Genomic DNA, 21581 nt, shown 5'->3' with positions numbered 1-21581 from the left:
ATAAGGATCATGTGTAAACATGTATTTTTAATGCAAACTTTTATTTTTTTTTTGTAAAGCATCATTTAGACTAAAGTATAATTTGATATGAAAACCAAATGTAAATGTTACCCTGTTGTTCTCAAATAGCTCTAAGATGAAGGTGATGGCGCTACTGTTGATACCGATGAATAGGTTGATGCATGAGAGGGACACGTATGCCGTACTGGGGACATTGAACATGTAGGATAGCGGGTACATCATGGGTGTCACTGACCACCTGCACAGACAACATTGAAGGATATCACTGTTGTGCTTAACAAAGTTTCTTTAAATCAATCTATAGTACATAATCTGCTGATTTACCCATAGAGACAAAGCAGAGCGATCAGCGCTGGTAGATTGGTGGGTGATGTATAGCACTTCTTATCAAATCCCACAAAAATGGCCACAACCATTGCTGTGCTGACCGAGTAGTTCAACTTGCGACCGAAACACAGAGCAGACACATGAGCACTCATGCAATTATCCAAAAGCATAAAAAAATTGACAGAATTGAGAAATCTCACCATATCCCAGAAAAAGTTGGCAAACCAGTAGACCAAAGGACTGACTCCACTGACAAACTGCAGATGTTTGGCCTTGGTGACTCGTTCCTGAATGAGGTAGAGGACGAAGCTGGCTGGGATGAAGGACATGGCAAATATGACGCAGATGGCCACCACTGCATCCACTGATGTGGTGAGACTGTCAAACAACAAAGCAGAAATTAGCTAAATAAAAATAGGACTTTACACTTTTTCTTTTTCAACCCACACATGCAGCACTGAATACGCGGTTTTAAACAACATACTGTACCTGAAGCAAAGTTATGTTTATCAGAAAGTTGTTTACGTTAGCAGGAAGTTGACAGGCAACAGAGGCACACATATTCAAAGTCACAGGGAAAAGTACTAGACACTGAAATGCATGCTACATTTACGTAATTGAAGGTAGAAAAACGCATAGTTCTGTTGTATTTTGAAATTTTGATGAAATAACAATGTTAGAATTTATAAAATGTCAGGGTATTATAGAGATGTGAGTTTTATTTCAACAAAGTTATCAAATTAGGACTATGACCACCTTGGTAGTTCTAGTGTTTAACGTGTTAAACATAATTTTTTAAGGATTTTGTGACACTGAGTGAAATAATAGCTACTAAAAATTGCCTTCAGTTATACAATAAAATATAAAGAGAAATATGTAGTGGAAATCTAAGGGTGCTTTCACACCTGTGAATCGATTCAGTTGATCCGAAACAGAGATTACAAAAGTTACATTGTTGCTCTTTGCTCTTGGTGCAGTTCACTTTCACTCTGCAAAGTTTCTAATCGGACCAAAAGAGCTAAAACAAGTCACGCGCGAGTAAACTCTCCTCACATTGGTCAGAGTGTTAAGGTTTATTTTGTTGAGTCCAGCTCAGCTGTCAGGAGAGGTGGTAGTTTGGTGGTGTTTGACAAGTTGCGCGCGACGTGTCTGAAGAGTGAGGAGAGATGCGGCGGGGAGGGGTGAGAAGGGTGCGCGAGGTAGCCTATTTGAGGACCGGGAGGGAGACACGAGATTTCCGGGAGATTATCATTCGTTTGCGGGCATCCGGAGACTCGCGAAACTTCCCGCCCTACCCATAATTCTCTCTTCATATAGCCGTATGCCTATTACATATACATAAAACACAGTGATATCACCGCGCTCGGTTTCCCACTGCAATCGATTTACTCCAGAGTTCATTTCAATCTAGCTGAGACCCACTCATTCAAGCGATCTCGGAGCGATTGATTTGGCACGGATCCTAGAGCGATTGGTGTTTTCACATTTGCCAAACAAACCGTGCTAACTGGGCAAACAAGACAGGTTCAGAAACAAAAGTGTAGGTGTAAAAGCACCCTAACACATTTTTGGCGAGCCAGCCTGAAGGAATCTGTATAGGATTAAGGCTAAGTGGCCAAATTACCTTATATTTAAGCTTTATGTAAGATTTTGCTCTTCTATAACATAAAATCATTGTCATTAATCTGGCAATCAGTGCTTGGGTGCGTTTTAATCTAGGAATGCAATACCTAGTTCAACCTCTGGGTGTCAAACTTACATACTGCATGTAAGTTTTTGACTCCTTTTAAGCATTAAAATACCATGTAGATACTGTAAAAGCATGCTAAGTTACCATAATTATTAACAGGGTTATAATAGTATTGGATTTTTCATTAGTTTAAGTTTATATTTAGTTTTGACTTTTTGTTTTCAAATTTTGAAAAAAAACTTTTTTTTTTTTTTAAATGAGTTTTTTTTTCTTAAACAAGGATATTTGTTAGGTGCAAGATTCAAAATCAACAGAATAAATATTGTTTAATAAAAACTCAGTCATGCATTTTTTAAAACCTGTATTCAGAGGACACATGAACACTATCATCTACCACAACCATCTACCCATCCTCTATTAGGCTTGTTTAAAATAAATAGTTTGTGGATAAGTGCTTACTGGAGATGCAAATTGTTTCAAATAATTCAGTTCGATTTGGTGAACTAGTTCAACCGGTTCACCTAGAAGATCCGGTTAAAAAGGTTTGTTCACCTTCGCGATACAGAAATAAAACCCATTATTGGGCACAAATGTGTTAAAGTAATAGTTTAAAGTGTCTGTATTTAATGCTGTCACCATGCTGCTGTCAAGTCCACTCGTTGTTTTTGTCGTGGGTACAACAGCGAGGATGACTGGAGGAGAGCTGGCTTGATCTGGCCAATTGCAGCAGGACTACTCTTGAGGTGTGAAAGGGTCAAACACTTGCAGCGCGAATTATATTTACTTCTAAAAGGCTAAAAATAAAAGATTATGTATAAAATATTCACAAATACGAAAACGAAGCAGGTTTTTGCTATAATTTTAGTTAGTTTTAGTTAGTTTTGTATGTACATAATACAGTTTCAGTTAGTTCTATTTTTTTTAACCCTCATTTTTATTTTTATTTCACTTAACGACAATTATTGTACATTTTAGTTTTAGTTTTTTTTTTTTTCGTTCAATTTCATTAACTATAATAACCTTGCTTGTTTATCATACTTTATGTTAAAGTATTTTTTTTTCCAAATATGTTCTGTCAGAATGTCAGCCTTTGTTTCGGTCTATGTAACTTCATCTACTGCCAGTTTACCCAGTTATATTTTAGCAGCCCAGGTTGCCTTGGTAAAAAACACAGCGTATTTTATTTCATAATATCTGTGTGCACGGCTAAAAGATGCAGTTTCAGAGTTTCAAATATCCACATGAGGCGGTTTTTAATTAGCAAATAATATAACTATTACAACATTAGCTGAGCAGCTTACAGTGTAAGGCCTGATTATCAGGCATGCTTGCTCCTGTTGGTATGGTCAATCTGGCAACATGCATTTACGTCAAGTCATTGCAGGAGGGGCTATGTGAAAAAAAAAAGCTCCAATGTTTTGAATTTGGACTTCAATACCTAGTCCAACCACAAGGTGACAATCCTACATACTGCACCTTTAAGATTGGGTTAAAGTATAAAACCTCTTGTTTACTGGTTTAGTGAAGAGAATAACAAAACGTGCTGGACCCTATTTACATGTGAATTTAGTGTTCGACTATATCTGAGTAGTATAGTCCTGCTAGACCAATAATACATTAGAAAGTGACACTCACACAGTGACCTCTGAGAGCTGCTCTTTGGTGAGGTTGAGAGGATGATTGATGGCAGTAATTCCGTAGTCTGATGGGTTGGCATGAGGTGGCAGATATGCACGGAGAATGGCATTGTTTGCTACGTTCAGGAAGGAGGCCATGGCATGCCAGCCTTTGTTATTATACCACACCTGCGACAAGGAAGTACAATAAAGTCACCACAATATTGGCTTTATTTAGAGAGTATCTATTCAGAGACATTTTTTAATGTGGCTAAAGTTTGAGAGATTTGTAAATAGGTGACATAACATACCTTAACATTGTACTCGCTCTCCATGTAGTGCAGGAAAGTTTCTAATTCATCCATGGCTGACTTTGAATAGCGACCCTATTATATAAGAAAATAAGTCAGTTAGCAATGCATATGTTATGTGCATAGAGCAAGACATTAAATGCCTCTTATCTGAATCTCATTTATGTGATGTTTATACAATTGCATACCCCTCTGATATTCATCATTCTTCCAAGCTGAGAGAAAATGTTTTGGATCTCCTCGGGGTCCACATCAAGAATCGGCAGTCTTCCACCAACAGAGATTCCACCATACCTGGTGAAATAAAGATGCCTCACTAAATAATCTACTAATTGTAACATTTTTAACTGTTTTTTTATTAACAAATAATTTAGGATGCAATTTAATTTATTGTATGATGAAATGTGTCTCATTTAGGGTATTGTAAGACATCTCTATTTTTGATGCTTACAAGTTTTGTTTTCATTGCAATGAATGACATTTAATTAAATTACTTTGACTTCACTTGATTGCTCAGTCTAAGTGTAATAAAACTATATACATTGCTCAGCATAATTGAGTACACCCCATTTTGAAAATGAATATTTTTTTCCATTTCTTATTGAATATGGGTAATATTTATTGGAGCATTTGAACTAAATTTTAAACAGATTTATTCATAAAAAATATATTAGTCACAGAACATCTTTAGAAATGCAAAGATTGTTCATTAAAATTCATGCAAAATATTGCAAAAGAAATTACAACCTAAAAAATTTCTACTAAATTTTTCACATTTTTCACTTTTCTTGATTTTTCCTCTTTTTTAAATTTGTATTTAATATTTTTCCCTAACATATAAATTTAGGCTACTAATTTTTGAACCATTATTGTAAGTTATTTTGTAAGATTTTTCATAAATTTTCACTTATTCTGCAATGGTTTTTCAATTGTATTACATATACTTGCTAATCCAAACTAATTCAGCCCCAAAAGTTTGTTAGATATGAAAGAAAATCAATGATAATTAATTTATAAATAATAATTTATATGATCTATTTTTTTTTTTTTTTTTAATACAAATAATTCAGTACCAAAGGTGTGTTAGATATGGGAGAAAAGGAAATAATAATAAATGTAATAATATAACAATAAACATTGCCATTTTTGTATTATATATTTTTAAGTTAATTTAATTTAATCATTTTTTATTTCTTCTTTATTTTTGCTACTAGCAACATAGTTAATTGGACAAAACATTATTTTGGAACATAATGCAAGCAAATCAAGCATCAAAATGGCCCAATTTTTTTTTCTGTAATTTGTAAAAATTATGTTTCTTCCATGTGAAAATGGATCCAAATTCAGATCATGCTGCATGACAAATTAATATATAATTATATAATTAATATATATATATATATATATATATAATATATATATCACAGAAACTTTACCTTTGCTCATTCACCCAATATTTGCTCTTCAAGCTGCACACAAATAAAATAAGTCATCATCATGAAAAGAGAAATGAATAATAACACTAAAATACACACTATACACGCACTATAGCTTTAAACAGCTTACCTGGTCTTGATGAGCTTTGTGTAAGTCTTTACCAAGTAGTCAGAGATATTTCTGTTTGTCATGTCGAGCAAAATGTCCCCTGTTGGCTCTTTTCTCTACATCACATCACAAATAACATCGCTATAAACTGGCTGACTACCATCATAACAATAACTTAATGATAATCAGTCCTTTAATGATCAGATTGTTACCTGGCGTGGTGGCAGTCCTCCAGCTCCAGCAGGACACATTGGCAGCATAGTGAGCTTCAAATCAGTGCTGCATTCACAGGATGGGGATGGGTTTCTGCTATCCCATTCAGGACTTGATAAGATGTTGCTGACCTCAGGAGACACTGGAGGAACTTCCCAATCTGAGCTTGAGTTTAAGCAGGTAAAGATGTTCCTGCACATACAAACATGTGTATACAATAATATAATAGAATGTAACTGTTAAATGTATTATACATATAAGATATTTTAAAGTCCAGTGAAATATATTGATCAAAATAAAGCTTTTTAGAGGTTAGGATAAGTATGTTAGTCTTAAGGATATCTATATGATAGTGTGCTGCAAAACAGTGACAAAATTCGCATTGAGAAGAAAGAAGCATTTAAAGCTTGCAATTGTCACTTCCGCCTAAATGGATCAATATTAATTTTTATATCACCTCAAATCTCTAAATCTTTTGGCCCACAAATGTGTCTATTGTATCTTACATGTTTCGCCCCCTTCAATAGTTATTGCTATACAGTATGTGCTTGAGTTCAACCACTCTCACTGGCACAGCAGTTATCAGTGTTGCCAGATTGGGCAGCTTTGAATTTAATTGGGTGGATTAAAAATGGCATTGGCCGGTTGACAAAAATTAGGCAATTTTAAAACATCCATTTTAACAAAACATAACTGTGTGCTCCTAATCCATTCAGTTAGTAGTGACCAGTGCATAGCGCAAACTGTGTGGGTCCACCCACAAGAATTAGTGAAGGAAAGTTGCATCAAAATTTGACTCCCCTTCGTTTGCACATACATTATGCAACTTTTATCAATTTATATATATATATATATATATATATATATATATATATATATATATATATATATATATATATATATATATATATATATATATATATATATATATTTTTTTTTTTTTTTTTTTTTTTCAATTGACAGCAAGAACAATCATAGAACTGTTGTCTGAATGGTAAGCAGCACCTAACTGTGTTCAAAAGAATTTAAAATGGCAAATGGGTCGAATTTATCCTCCATTTTCGAAAGTAAAACATGCTCTAATATGATTCGGTTATGTTGTGGTTCTGTGACTGTTGGTAGTGGTTGCTGTATAGTTAAAAATTATGAGTTAAAATAACTAGGTTAATTTATGATTTAATTAAATTTAAATTAAATAAATATTGATCTAATATTTTGGCTGGAAAAAGTCAGCTAGATCTGGCAACACTAGCTGTGATAAACCAAAGCTACTGTCTTTCTCTGTTTCAGTTTAATTTACGTCACACTTCAAACAAATATTCACATTTCAAAGCACTTCACATGACCTTTAACTGTATAACAACAACATAGTTTGTCGCACAAAATTATGTCACATGATCCTTCTGAAATTATAAATATGCTGCAATATTAATATCTCCTATTATAATCAATATTAATAAGGGTTGAATATTTTTCCAGAAACTGTGATGTGTTTCTTTATTTATATTATTGTTTATATTTTTATTATATATAGTTTATATTTATATTATTGCTTATTATTTGTTTATATTTTTTGTTCAACATTTTAAATAGATGTATGGTTTCTTAAAATATATTTAATGCATTGCTACTGAAAAAAAAATTTAATTTCTTTATTTTAGCATTTAAAGTTGGTGAAATAATTACACTGAAAAAAATAAATATTTTCGTTTTTAGTCCAAATGCCTAAAAACTCTAAATTCAAGAACTATTTTTCAGACAACATTAAGTGAAGCTAAATAATCTGCCAATGGGGTAAGCATAATTCACTTATTTCAAACTGAAAACAAGATTATTTTACCTACCACATGGTGGATTATTTAGCTTTTTTAAAATGAAACCTCTACTTAATTGACTAATTATTTCTAAAAACAAAACTATATCTACAGGGTGGGACAATTACATAGATACACATTAATAAACTTGTCGGGAATTTCACAAGAAAAAACAACGGTGTGCTTGGCTTTATCGTAACTTTATTCTTCCATGAGTTATTTACAAGCCCCTTTATATACTAATGTGCCACAAACAGGATGTTAATATTACCAAACATTTTCATTTTATTAAGATGTATCCATATAAATGGTGCACCCTGTATATCTAAACTATCTAAATGATAGCTCTAGATAGTTGCACTAGAAACCAGACAAACACTTTAGCATTTTTTTACAGTGTTATTACTTCAAAAGACATTTAGTAGCAATACATTACATTGATTTAAAGTAACCTTAAAGATATTTAAAATGTTCATTAAACAACCATTCTTTGCAGTAAATAATTATAAACCTCTATGAAGAGAGTTGTGGTATCCCTAGTTCTATAAGAATCTACTTAGGGAGTACACATCACACAAATTATAGCTGCATAAGTGTAGTTTAAATCAAAACCACTTGAAATAAGAAGTTCAACACTCACTCTAAGGGCTGATTGGCCATACAGCGGGTTCCCATGCCAGGGTCCTTCAGCAGCGTCTGAATGAAGTGCTTCATCTTTGGATGTGACGGTTGCTCATTACTGAGATACACAAGAGCAGAGTCCAGTTCATCTCTCAAATTAAAAAACAAACAAACATGCAAACTACATTAGAAAGTGTGTGGGTCTGAGAACAACTCTCACCTGATGAAGGTAAACTGTGGTCCATACATCCATGGTGTGAGGGTCAGACAGGGGTACTCCCCGAATGGTGGCACAATCATAGTGAAGACCAGAGCAATGAGGACAAAACTGGCTGGCAAAACAATCTATTAAAAAAAAAGAAGAAGAAAAAAATATGTATAATAATAATATTAAATATTAATATAAGCTTATTATCTAGAATGTTTTAAAACAATGTCCTTCTTCTTGTTGAAGTACTGTACATTTACATAAATGAATAACCACTTGAGGGATATTTTATGTTTTATCATTGATTGGGATTCATTCATTCATTTTTCTTTATTCATCAGGGGTTGCCACAGCGGAATGAATCGGCAACTTATTCCGCATATGTTTTACATAGCGGATGCCCTTCCAGCTGCAACCTAGTACTGGAAAACACCATATTCACAAAATACACTCTCACATTCACACACATACACTACAGCCTGGACTGTAGGGGTCACCGGAACACCTGTTGGAAACCCATGCCAACACGGGGAGAACATGCAAACTCCACACAGAATGCCAACTAACCCAGCCAGAACCTGAACCAGCAACCTTCTTGAACCAGCAACCTTTAATTTTGGCTTCATTAAAATGTCAGTCAGAATCAAAGCAAAATAAAAAAACATTGTTGTGTCTAAACATCATAGTAAAAATCAGAATTTTTTAACATAACGTCAATTATTGAATGAACTTTACTAACAGTAGTCACTTGTTTCATTACATAATAAATCATTCAATCAATCATTTCCTATAAAAGAAATTATCAATGAGGAAATTAATATGTGTCTCTTTTATTAATGCCTTGTTGATGTTTTGGTATCATAGCTTAAAGCATTATTGTATTTTAACATTTGATATTTTGTTAACACTACTGTTTAGGTTACAATTCACAGTATTAGCAAGCCATTAACTAACACTACTAGCTTAAACAACTAATTAACTGTTTGATAAATAGTTAGTAAGGTAAAGGATGGCTTTTAGTTTTGGGTAGGATTAGGGATGCAGAATAAGATCATACTTTATAACCAATAATAAACGGTTAATATCTTAATAGGCAGGTAATAAGCCAGTAGTTAATAGCATGAATTGTGACATAAACTAAAGTGTTATTGATATTTCTTCATTCATAATACAGTAATTTTTTCTGCTTGATACATCTCATAAAATTATTTATGCCAATGTAAATGCATTCATGGCATCTCTGAGTGTCGGTGCAAACATGTTGATAGTGACAGCCAAATAATGCCTAAAAATTCAAACTGCATTAACTGAATAAATGTAGAAATTACATTAATTGACATCCTAGAGAAGTTCCCTCATAAAGGTATCAACATGTGGAGCTTTCTGGATTTTCCAAAGCTTTAGAAATGAAAGATCTAAAACAGGAAATACATTAAGACTATTGTTATTGTTTACATCCCTCAAAATGGCCTATAGGCAGAAGAAGACCACAGCAGTGCAACAACTCAGTATTCGTGTCTAAAAATGCAAGATGCAGGTTTGAAAAACGCACCAACTCTCATGCTGCCGTCAAATAATAATAATAATAATAATAATAATAATAATACATTTTATTTATAAAGCGTCTTTCCAGAGCTCAAGGACACTTTACAAAGAATGCAACAAAAAGAGATTGTAAAAGCAGACATTGACAGAAACAGTAAACAAGTAGAGACAACATTAGATACACAAACACACTGGAAATACAAAACAAGACCTAAGAGATAAATTAGCAGAGTGCAAGTGGGTTAAATAAAGTGGCCAGTTTGTCAGATCAGTAATGAAGCATTTAGAAAACAAGTGAGTTTTAAGTAAAGATTTGAATTCTGAGATATTATTAACAGAATGAAGTGAACGTGGTGGGGAGTTATACAATTTGGGTGCAATAACACTAAATGATCTGCCCTAATTAAAGAGAGGCAGTACCGAGGGACAGCAAGAAGGCCAGAGTCAGCGGAACGTAATAAGTGAGTAGGGGTGTAGGGGACAAGCATGTTGCAAAGATAAGAGGGAGCTAGGCCATTTAAGGATTTAAATGCAAGGAGGAGAATTTAGAATTTAATGCATTATGCCACTGGGAGCCAATGAAGGTCGTACAAGATTGGGGTTATATGAGCAGAACGTATGGTATGAGTAAGTATTCTAGCCGCAGAGTTTTGAACATACATAAATAAACAGAAGCTTGCCATGCTTGCCCTGCCTCAGAGGTCTTCTGAGTGGTCCACTGCTTTGGAACTGACATTAAAAAGCCACATTGCATGTAAAAGTCAAATTCTTTTATCTTGACGAACTTTAAAAACTCACTCATGTGTGAGATGCTGCAAAAGACGCACGTATATAAAGGTTCCACATGTCTGTCTAGCAAGTTTACATAGAAAAACAATGTAAATATAAATGGACCTATAGACAGACCTCCCCTTCTAGCATTTTCATTAGAATGCATTTCAGATTTAAAGTGCTGGGCTCAACCTTTTGAATTAGTCTCCTAAATATAAAGTTTAATTTCTCATTGTTTCATTAATTTTGTATCTTCTTTCACAGGTAGTTCTGTAGCTGATTGTCACAAAACATTAATGCCTGTTCCAAATACACTGAAAAAAGCAGGCAGTGAGGATTAGTTGCTTTTTTTATGTTGAACTGAAATTATATATCGGTTTAGTGTAGCGTTACACCCCTACTCAAATGTTCATTTTTGTCCTCCTTTGGGAATTGGTCATCCTAGTCCACATATACTTTCATCTTACCTGTGCTAGGAAGTCTTTGTGGCTGCGTGTGGCGTGATGAAACCTCTTGACTAGAAGAGCGTGGAACTGCTTAAGGACCAAACTAAAGCCCTTAACCTGTCTGGAGGCTCTACCTTCACTGCTGTCAGACTCCAGTGAGGCTCCCACACCGTTAGCATCTGTAACCAGACCAGATACACACATAATCTAATTAGATCCGCTGTAAAAACTGCACAGCTGGTCAACAATGTTGTATTTTTGCTGCAGCTTGTCCGGGCTAATTGACCAGAGAAAACGAATTAGCTCAGCTCCCATAGCAGCAAGATTACTTTCAATTAACTAGCTTAACCAGGAACCATTTTGAGCCAATCGTTCAGCGTGATGGACTGGTTCACCAGCACTAGTGAGCAAAAACCAGCCTAGACCTGCATTGGAATTCACATTGGTCTAAGCTGGTCTGCTTTCTCAACAAGCTTAAGCTCTACATAAAGCATAGCACAGCTTGATCAAATCCATTATAGCGCCCTGTTAGCTTCTTAGCATAAGTGCTAAGCAAAGCTGAGATCTGCGATCTCAATTCACCTTCAGCAAGACCTGTGTCTTTCATGAAACCATTGCCATTTTTCCTCTGTTGTAGCATCCATTGCTCTGAGGGGTTTGAATGTCAAACACAAGCTTTTAAGCTACTGGGTTATGAACAATACTTCAAAATATATTAATAAGATATACAATAAGTTTTTATTCTTGTAAATGCAGGTTTAATTTACCTGGTGTGACAGAGCTGTTGGCTGCCTCTCCATCTGCTGTAACTTTCAGAAAGATCTAGACACACACAACACAGATTCTTGAATCACCAGTGAGCAGAAATTCATCTGTACAGCACAGTACAATGCAGTCTAATGGCAATTTGAAAAAATTTTATTTATGTTCACATAGATATACAGTTTAAGTCAGAATTATTAGCCCCCCTGAATTATTAGCCCTGCCTGTTAATTTTTCCCCCAAATTTTTGTTTAACACAGAAGATTTTTTTAACACATTTCTAAACATAATAGTTTTAATAACTCGTTTCTAATAACTGTTTAATTTTATCTGCCATGATGACAGTAAATAATATTTGACTAGATACTTTTCAAGACACTTCTATACAGCTTAAAGTGACATTTAAAGGCGTAACTAGGTTAATTAGGTTAACTAGGCAACATGATATATATTTTTAGAAATCTTTTTGTTTTAGTTAAAAAAAAAAGCATTCAAACATATTCAAGTAAATCACACTAACATAGCAATCTAGAGATCTTTAAATTGAAATATTCCTGCCAAATGTAAACACACCCAAACACAAACACTAGTTATATGAATTCAACAGTCTGTCCACTGGTTTCACTACCATTACAATTAGTAAGAAAATGTCCCCCACCTCTTCCAGTGATGTGTCCGATATGCCAAAGCTACTGAGGCCCATGTCACCCAGCGTTTCCTCCAGTTCTCGAAAAAGGCTGGCGTACGCTCGATATTTAAAGCCTTTATTTGGCAGCAGATAGGTCATCTCCTGACCGATCATTTCAATCAGCTTCGCTTCCGGTACATGGTGATGAATCAGAGTAGTGATGCTTTCAACGTTCCCTAAGATGGAAAAAAAAATGAGGTCGTTTTGATGAAAGGAGAATAAAAAGGGAGTTCATTTCTTGTATTTGTGTTGAGTTTTGAGAACACTGACCATCCAGTACTCTCTCGGGCTGTAGAGCCTGACTCTCCTCTTTATATCTAGTGCAGGTGGAGCAGGTGCAGGAACATTCAGATGCACAGTCACACTCATTCTGAAGAGTACAGATTAAAAATAAAAGCAACATCACTGTACTCATCAAACTCAGAGTCGAAGGTTTTGCTATTTTAAGGGTTTTGTTGCTTCTTAAACCTCATGGATATTTTTAATAGGAGAGCGGCAGTGATTATTGCCAAAATACAGTTTGCTGATGCTAATGTGCCATGGAATATTGGTAGATCTGTTGTTGCTAAGGTGTTTTATGTCATTTTAAGGCCACTATGAAAACAAAAAAAGGCTATTCTTCTTTTCAATTATTATGTAACATCTGTTTTAACATCATTTGGAAATGTTTAAAAAAGAAAACAAAATTCAAAGGGGGCCTAATATTTCTGACTTTAACTGTAAAGTTTCTGTGACATTTCTTTAGTTTTTAATAGATGCCTGATGCCTCATAATTTCTTTAGACTTTATAAAAATAATAATATATATATATATATATATATATATATATATATATATATATATATATATATATATATATATATATATATATATATATATATACAATTTTATTATTATTATTATTATTATTATTATTATTATTATTATTATTATTTTGTCTTTCCTACGTATCTTTCTTTTTTTTTGTTAAGGGTCCTATTTAGACGAACTGTTGACTAAGTAACATTGCTATGAATATGCTAACTACTTTTATTAGAGTAGTAATGTGCTAGTTTAGGATTTAAACAAATAGAATAAGCTGTAGTTGAAATGTTACTTATAGTCAGTATAATGTCTGTTGGGGAACAGTCAAACTAATATTTTCTTTTTCAGGTGTTTAATTATTCACTGAAAGAAAATATAGGCTTTATACACATACATATACACATACGTTGAATAAAAATTTTATCCGATAAATCGAAATGTGCGTAAACTATGATGGAAACAAGTTTAACAAATACATTCACATAAAATGTGCACATAATGTTTTTCTTTTACAAAAAAATGCATTGATAATGTAAAAAAAAAAGATTGCAAATAAAAAGCTATTATTTTTTTAAATTTCATTTTTATCGAAGACTCTTAAAAGTCTAATGTAACAGTTTCCACAATATTATGAAGCAAGAAAAGAAAAAACGGCACTGATAATTGTAATCATTATCAGTGATTTTGTAACAGTTTAACTGATCATAAAAGAACAGTAAATAATCATATTATAATGATTTATGAAGGATCATGTAATGCTGAAGACTGGAGTAATGAGAATAAAAATTCAGCTTTAAATCACAGAAAAAATTACATAATTTAATATCTAATATTGTAATAATCTTTTACAATTTTACAGTTTTTACTGTAGTTTTCATCATATAAATGCAGCCTTGGTGAGCAGAATCTGCATCTTTTAAAACATTAACAAAGCTTACTGTTTCCAAACTTATAGTGTAAATCTCACCTCCTTCTTGCGCTGGTCTTTCATGCGTCTCACCAGGGTGAGGTAGAAACCGACACCGAAGCAGTTCTTCAGAAATAGAGGAGAACCACTGCAGTGCAGTTTGCCTTTAGAGATGATGGCCACCCTGTCACTCAACAGGTCTGCCTCGTCCATGTGATGAGTGGACAGTATCACTGTGCGTCCTGGAGCAAGTGTGCATGCGAGCAAAGCAACCCATACCATTTACAAACAACACAAGCATAAAGGAATAGTTCAAAAAATTGTCATCATTTACATATGCTCAAGGGTTTCCAAACCTCTAATGTAACTGGAAACCTCTAGCTAAGTTGCCATGCAACCATGCTCATACACATTACCTAACCCAAAAATGCACAGCATAAACAATGCACAAACAACCTTTAACACACACTTTCTCTTCTCTGTATGCACCAGACACTTTCTTATCAACACTAGAAATACTGTGCAATAGTATTGATACTGACTTTGGTCTTTCGCACTCTCTTCACCAGCAGCGAGATGAATAATTAATAATAATATTTAAATTTTTAACACTTTTGTATTAATTCTTTTTTTTTTCCATGATGATGACATCAGGGGAAAAAAACATTTTCCTTTTTTTATTTTATTTTTTTAAATAAAATGTAAATATTTAAAACAGTTATTTAAATCTCTTATGGACTTTTTTGAACATCTGACAGAAATAGTCAAACAGGTAAGCAATAAACGGAAATGCTGCTGCTTTTCTGCTGTTTCTGCTTATTAACAGCAGGTGTTCGTCATGAGTGCTCAATCATCCCTTTTACTAACCCCATTGTTGTCTCATTAACTTTAACTCTGCTGCTGAGTAAATTTTACTCAATTTAAAGAGGGACCAAATATTCTCTGAAGTGAGTATTTTTTTAACTGAATTTTACTCTGAGGATTTTGCTGTGTGCTTGATGATGTAAAGTGCTTATTTTATCATAATTTATAAGTGCTATATATATATATATATATATATATATATATATATATATATATATATATACAGTTAAAGTCAGAATTATTAGCCCCCTTTAGATTTTTTTTTCTTCTTTAAATATTTCCAAAATGATTTTTAACAGAGCAAGGACATTTTCACATGTCTGATAATATTTTTTCTTTTGGAGAAAGTCTCATTTGTTTTATTTCAGCTAGAATAAAAGCAGTCATTAATTTTTGAAGCTATTTTTTTCGACAATCTACAGAACAAACCACTGTTATACAATAACTTGTCTATTTGCCCTAACCTGCCTAGTTAACCTAATTACCCTAGTTAAGCCTTTAAATGTCACTTTAAGCTGCAAAGAAGTGTCTTGAAAAATATCAAGTAAAATATTATTTACTGTCATCATGGCAAAGATAAAATAAATCAGTTATTAGAAAAAAAGTTTCAAAAAATATTATGCTTAGAAATGTACAGAAACAAGGGGGAATAAACACGGACGCTAATAATTCAGGGGGGCTAATAATTCTGACTTCAACTGTGTGTGTATATATATATATATATATATATATATATATATATATATATATATATATATATATGAGCTAAATTGAGCTGGATAAAAGTGTAATCCAATAAAGACACACAAATAAAAAAAATTACCAAATAAATTCACATAGAAAGGGCATCAACAAATTTTGCATGGTTTTAATAATTTTTGAAACACCCAGCTGAAAGTTCATCCTCCATATGATTTAGTATGGTTATATTAATTTTATAGATTTGTCTTACACTAACCTTTTCACAAACATTAGGCACTGCCTACAAACGCAAGATAAAATTATGATACCATGTGTGTCCTCTGCAGATCTGAGGTAACTTATTTTATCTATAGTAAAAGTAATTTCTGGTTGCAGATAACTGTACATATATTGTGGTCATTTCTCTGGAAAGATTTTTGTTCTCTTGAACACATGTAATAGAAATCTGTGTTTCATTCGCAAAAGTTTTATAAATGATATTTAAATTGTTATGCATACATCTAAACATAGCAGCTGACTTCCACATATGACCAAAGTAGATTTCAAATATCCTTCAAAAGATCTACTCTTGTGTTTAACAGACGTTTTAAAACTTTTAAAAATTACATTTAGGAAGAAGCAAGTCAAGTGAGTAAATGATAATAGAATTTAAATTACTATCTCTAACTGCATGATCAGCCGTAGCAGCAGTGTTTTTGTTTTCCTGAAGGTGGCAGTACCTGTGCGGTATTTGAGGAGCAGGTCCCAAATGGAGCGTCTGGAGTAAGGATCTACACCTGAGGTCGGCTCATCCAGTATCACCACCCTAGAGCCTCCAACGAAAGCCATCGCCACTGACAGCTTCCTCTGCATACCACCTAAAGAGGGTCAGTACACAAAAAGTTTATTAAGACACTGACATTAATGCTTGATGTTTTTACTCTTGCACAAATAATTGCACATGCAGCACATTAAACTGGAAAAACTAAATGAAAAGACGCAAAAAAAAGTAAAACCATCAGGGATATTTAAGATCAAATGACATTGCAGTTGAACTGTGCCATTGTTGTCCCTGATATGGATGTCAAAAATAAACGTTTGCATTTGGCAGTTACCAACCATGCAAGTCCATTGTATAAAGATTTAGTTCTTAGATAGGCCTATAGTTATATGAAGTCATAGCAGCAGATCTATAGTTTATATAGAAATAAAGCCACCATTTATGAGAAATAAAATAGCTAATTTGAAAAATAACAGCAAGTTTGAGAAATTAAGAATCAACAATGAGACCAAGTAGCAGTTGTAGGACATTAAAGGGACAGTTCACCCAAAAAACGACATTCTGTCATCCATTTTGTATCATTTAATAATAGCAGTTGTAGTGGGTTTGTTGAAAATGAAACGGAATTATTATAAGTGGTAACAGTTATACTAAAGTACAAAAAAGACCACTAAAACAATTAAAGAATGATCTATTGTCAAGGAAAAGTCATGAATCGTTTAAACCAGCGGTTCCCAAACTTTTTCAGCCAGCGACCCCCAAAATGACAATGCCAGTGACTGGCATGCACTAAATTCCAGGGGTTTCATTACCACGACGTAAAATGGGCGTGGCTCGGTCGGTGTTTGGGAAACGCCCCCTTAAAAAAAAACAATACTGAGAGGTCACCGATCATGCGCAGTACAGGTTCTTTTTTAGCGCGGTCATTTCAAACAGGATGATTATGGATAAAGAACCTACCGCGGTGGATAACGAGGAAAAAAACAATCATACAGGTTATTTTTTTGTTTTTATAATGTTATATTTTAAAGATTTCATTAGCAAAAACGGCTGACCTCGTTTTACTCCGTTTTACTGTCTCTGGGCTTTTGTACTTCCATTTTAAACCAAATAATAATGGTTGTGGTAAGATTAACCGTGTTTTTGTAGTTTAAAATATGGTATTCAGTCATGTTTAAACAAATAAATACCACATTTTCTGTAATAAATCGTGGTTAATTTTTCTTTCTCGATCTTAGTTAATTAACATAACTCATATTTATTTTCTATTTTTATTTAAAGTCATCATACACAAAACAACTGGGATCAGGACAGGTATCTGATGTTAACTAATATAAAAGTGATCATACATAAAACCCCTGGGATCAGGACAGGTATCTGATGTTAATGTATATAATATAAAAGTGATCATACATGAAACACCTGGGATCAGGACAGGTATTTGATGTTAATACATATAAAAGTGATCATACATGAAACACCTGGGATCAGGACAGGTATTTGATGTTAATATATATAAAAGTGATCATACATAAAACCCCTGGGATCAGGACAGGTATCTGATGTTACTGTATATAATATAAAAGTGATCATACATGAAACACCTGGGATCAGGACAGGTATTTGATGTTAATATATATAAAAGTGATCATACATGAAACACCTGGGATCAGGACAGGTATTTGATGTTAATATATATAAAAGTGATCATACATGAAACCCCTGGGATCAGGACAGGTATCTGATGTTAATATATATAAAAGTGATCATACATGAAACACCTGAGATCAGGACAGGTATCTGATGTTACTGTATATAATATAAAAGTGATCATACATGAAACCCCTGAGATCAGGACAGGTATCTGATGTTACTGTATATAATATAAAAGTGATCATACATGAAACCCCTGGGATCAGGACAGGTATCTGATGTTAATGTATATAATATAAAAGTGATCATACATGAAACCCCTGGGATCAGGACAGGTATCTGATGTTAATATATATAAAAGTGATCATACATGAAACCCCTGGGATCAGGACAGGTATCTGATGTTACTGTATATAATATAAAAGTGATCATACATAAAACCCCTGGGATCAGGACAGGTATCTGATGTTACTGTATATAATATAAAAGTGATCATACATAAAACCCCTGGGATCAGGACAGGTATCTGATGTTAATATATATAAAAGTGATCATACATGAAACCCCTGGGATCAGGACAGGTATCTGATGTTAATGTATATAATATAAAAGTGATCATACATGAAACCCCTGGGATCAGGACAGGTATCTGATGTTACTGTATATAATATAAAAGTGATCATACATAAAACCCCTGGGATCAGGACAGGTATCTGATGTTAACTAATATAAAAGTGATCATACATGAAACCCCTGGGATCAGGACAGGTATCTGATGTTACTGTATATAATATAAAAGTGATCATACATAAAACCCCTGGGATCAGGACAGGTATCTGATGTTACTGTATATAATATAAAAGTGATCATACAAGAAACCCCTGGGATCAGGACAGGTATCTGATGTTACTGTATATAATATAAAAGTGATCATACATAAAACCCCTGGGATCAGGACAGGTATCTGATGTTACTGTATATAATATAAAAGTGATCATACATAAAACCCCTGAGATCAGGACAGGTATCTGATGTTAATATATAAAAAAGTGATCATACATGAAACACCTGGGATCAGGACAGGTATCTGATGTTAATGTATATATAAAGTTTTTGGCACAAAAGCCGTGGGATCGGGACAGGTATCTTAAGTTATAACAGTATTAATGTAATCTGAGAGGTATCTTAAGTTAATTTGTTTAATATAACATTCACTGACTTCACATGAAACACCTGCGATCAGGACAGCTATTTAGTACTGCATATAAAAGGCATTTGACACGAAACCCCTGCAATACGTACAGGTATCTGAATCAAACGGCTGTTTTCACAATCTGCGCATGATCCGTGACCTATGCAAATTCACAGATAGGCCACGCCCACCCGATGACGCAGTAGCGGTTACGCTGTACTGAAACCCCTGGAAAAAAGTGCCTGCCGCCAGTGACTCGAGTCGCGACCCCCAATATCCTCTGAGGTGGTTATATATACAGTGGTCATAAATGCAATGGTGCACACACACACACTAATATACCCAAATCTATTCTTCTTTTTATTTTTTAATGTATATCAATGCTGTAAATGGGCCAGAAAGTTTAACCTGGTGTTATAAAATCAATCTGCTGCATCTGACGATATTGCTGTGTCTTTAATATAATGTTATTACCCCAGGGGTCACAACCCCATAGAACTAGTAACTATAAGCTATTATAGTAACTACATAGTAACTATAAAGTATATAGTAACTATAAACTATATAACTTTTTTTTCTCTTCAGTAGGTTATAGATAACTTATGGTAATTAATATGGTTTGAAAAAAATAAATAGATTTTTGGAAATCACCAGGCGACCCCCCCTATTTTGTCACGCGACCCCTCGGGGGTCCCGACCCCACTTTGAGAACCACTGATTAAACAATACTGATCTGTTACTTGACCTGACGATTTACTTTTTCAGAATTTTGAAAAATAGAAAGTTCAAAAGAACAACATTTATTTAATGTTTTGTAACACTAAAAATGCAGTTGCTGTTCCTTTTGATAAGGTTAATGGATCTTCACTAAATAAAAAATGTATCCTTATGTCAATAACCTTCATGATTGTTTTTTTTTTTTTTTTTTTTTTTTGGAGGAATTATTTTATGTAATTTTTTATGAGCACTTAAGAATAAGCTTTTGGTTTGTATTTTTTATAAATTTTGCACAGATTTGTTTTACAATTTCTTACACTATTTGTATGTTTAAAATATTTAAATTTATTTTGAATATATTTGTTTATTTTACCTCAGTAGTAATTACATTTTTATATACTAATGTTTGTTTCTGTATGCAACAGCTTTTTGTGCTAGCAATGTATTTGTATATTTCCTTTACCTTTTTTGAATTTACCTCATTAGACACACTGCAGTTTGATCTTTTTAGACCACTAAAAAGGAAATGTACTACAATTATCTGTGTTAGACTAGTCTTCTTCTCCTTGTTTGTAGTACAACATACTTCAGTATTTAACATGGATGTTTTTGCTGTTTTTTCCTGCTTATTATTATTATTATTATTTATTATTATTATCTTTTTTGTTGGTTTTTTTTAGCTACAGGTCCTATTGACATTTAAACAGGGCTTTTAGACAGAACAGTACTGTCCAAACACACTTGCGTTTACCTCAGACTGATCATCATTATGAATAAAGACAGAGGATTTCTATGTCTACCCAAACAGAAGCTTCATTTTATCTCCCTAAATCAGATCAGCTTCATATAAGAGGCTTAGATATAGTACCCCCTGCCTCCTTGTGTTCTTAAGTATCACTCCAAAACACAGATCCTAAGGCAGGCAAACTGTAAGACCCCTTAATAAGAGATTATAAATTACTAGATTATGGTCTCAGGTGTATAATCAGACCCACCGGAGAGGTTCTGTGCTTCCTCATCCCGTTTATGAGGCAGCCCCAAGTCCTCCAGCATGTTCTCGACCTCCTGCTCGGCCTCCTTGTGTTCACGGCCCTTCATCAGAGAGTAGAAGAGAATATGCTCCTCCACCGTCAGACTGAGTAAAACAGCATCATACACACACATTAAAGGCAATTATACATAGATTAGTAGATATATGTACTATTAGCTGGAGTACCCATCAGACTCACTAGAGGGCACTCCAGCTATATATATATATATATATATATATATATATATATATATATATATATATATATATATATATATGATGAGTTTAGATGCAAAAACCTCTAAATGCCGTCCGAAATTTTCCTCTAAAATTAGTATGTTAATCAGTTTCCTGTGTGTATGTTCAGTAATATC

The 21581-nt window shown here is 33.6% G+C and overlaps 1 protein-coding gene across 2 annotated transcripts in view; it reads right to left on the bottom strand.

The window, feature by feature from the left end:
• Nucleotides 1-21581, bottom strand: part of abca4b (ATP-binding cassette, sub-family A (ABC1), member 4b) — a 91686-nt gene that overhangs the window by 11018 nt on the left and 59087 nt on the right. The window contains exons 22-40 of one of the 2 annotated variants that reach the window (XM_021467019.3): nucleotides 21173-21312; nucleotides 16575-16712; nucleotides 14350-14531; nucleotides 12849-12948; nucleotides 12549-12754; nucleotides 11896-11950; nucleotides 11711-11776; nucleotides 11150-11307; nucleotides 8379-8503; nucleotides 8178-8276; nucleotides 5723-5915; nucleotides 5532-5626; nucleotides 5402-5434; nucleotides 4154-4259; nucleotides 3966-4040; nucleotides 3674-3843; nucleotides 549-726; nucleotides 346-461; nucleotides 112-259 (exon numbers count right to left, since the gene is read on the bottom strand). In XM_021467019.3, the coding sequence (XP_021322694.1) occupies nucleotides 112-259; nucleotides 346-461; nucleotides 549-726; nucleotides 3674-3843; nucleotides 3966-4040; nucleotides 4154-4259; nucleotides 5402-5434; nucleotides 5532-5626; nucleotides 5723-5915; nucleotides 8178-8276; nucleotides 8379-8503; nucleotides 11150-11307; nucleotides 11711-11776; nucleotides 11896-11950; nucleotides 12549-12754; nucleotides 12849-12948; nucleotides 14350-14531; nucleotides 16575-16712; nucleotides 21173-21312 (2383 nt within the window). The remainder of the gene's footprint in view (nucleotides 1-111; nucleotides 260-345; nucleotides 462-548; nucleotides 727-3673; nucleotides 3844-3965; nucleotides 4041-4153; nucleotides 4260-5401; nucleotides 5435-5531; nucleotides 5627-5722; nucleotides 5916-8177; nucleotides 8277-8378; nucleotides 8504-11149; nucleotides 11308-11710; nucleotides 11777-11895; nucleotides 11951-12548; nucleotides 12755-12848; nucleotides 12949-14349; nucleotides 14532-16574; nucleotides 16713-21172; nucleotides 21313-21581) is intronic. The other variant, XM_005163328.5, reaches the window with a different exon arrangement.

The sequence above is a fragment of the Danio rerio genome, chromosome 2 (assembly GCF_049306965.1).
Source record: "Danio rerio strain Tuebingen ecotype United States chromosome 2, GRCz12tu, whole genome shotgun sequence".
NCBI lineage: Eukaryota > Metazoa > Chordata > Actinopteri > Cypriniformes > Danionidae > Danio > Danio rerio.
This window is presented reverse-complemented; position numbering and strand designations above follow the sequence as displayed.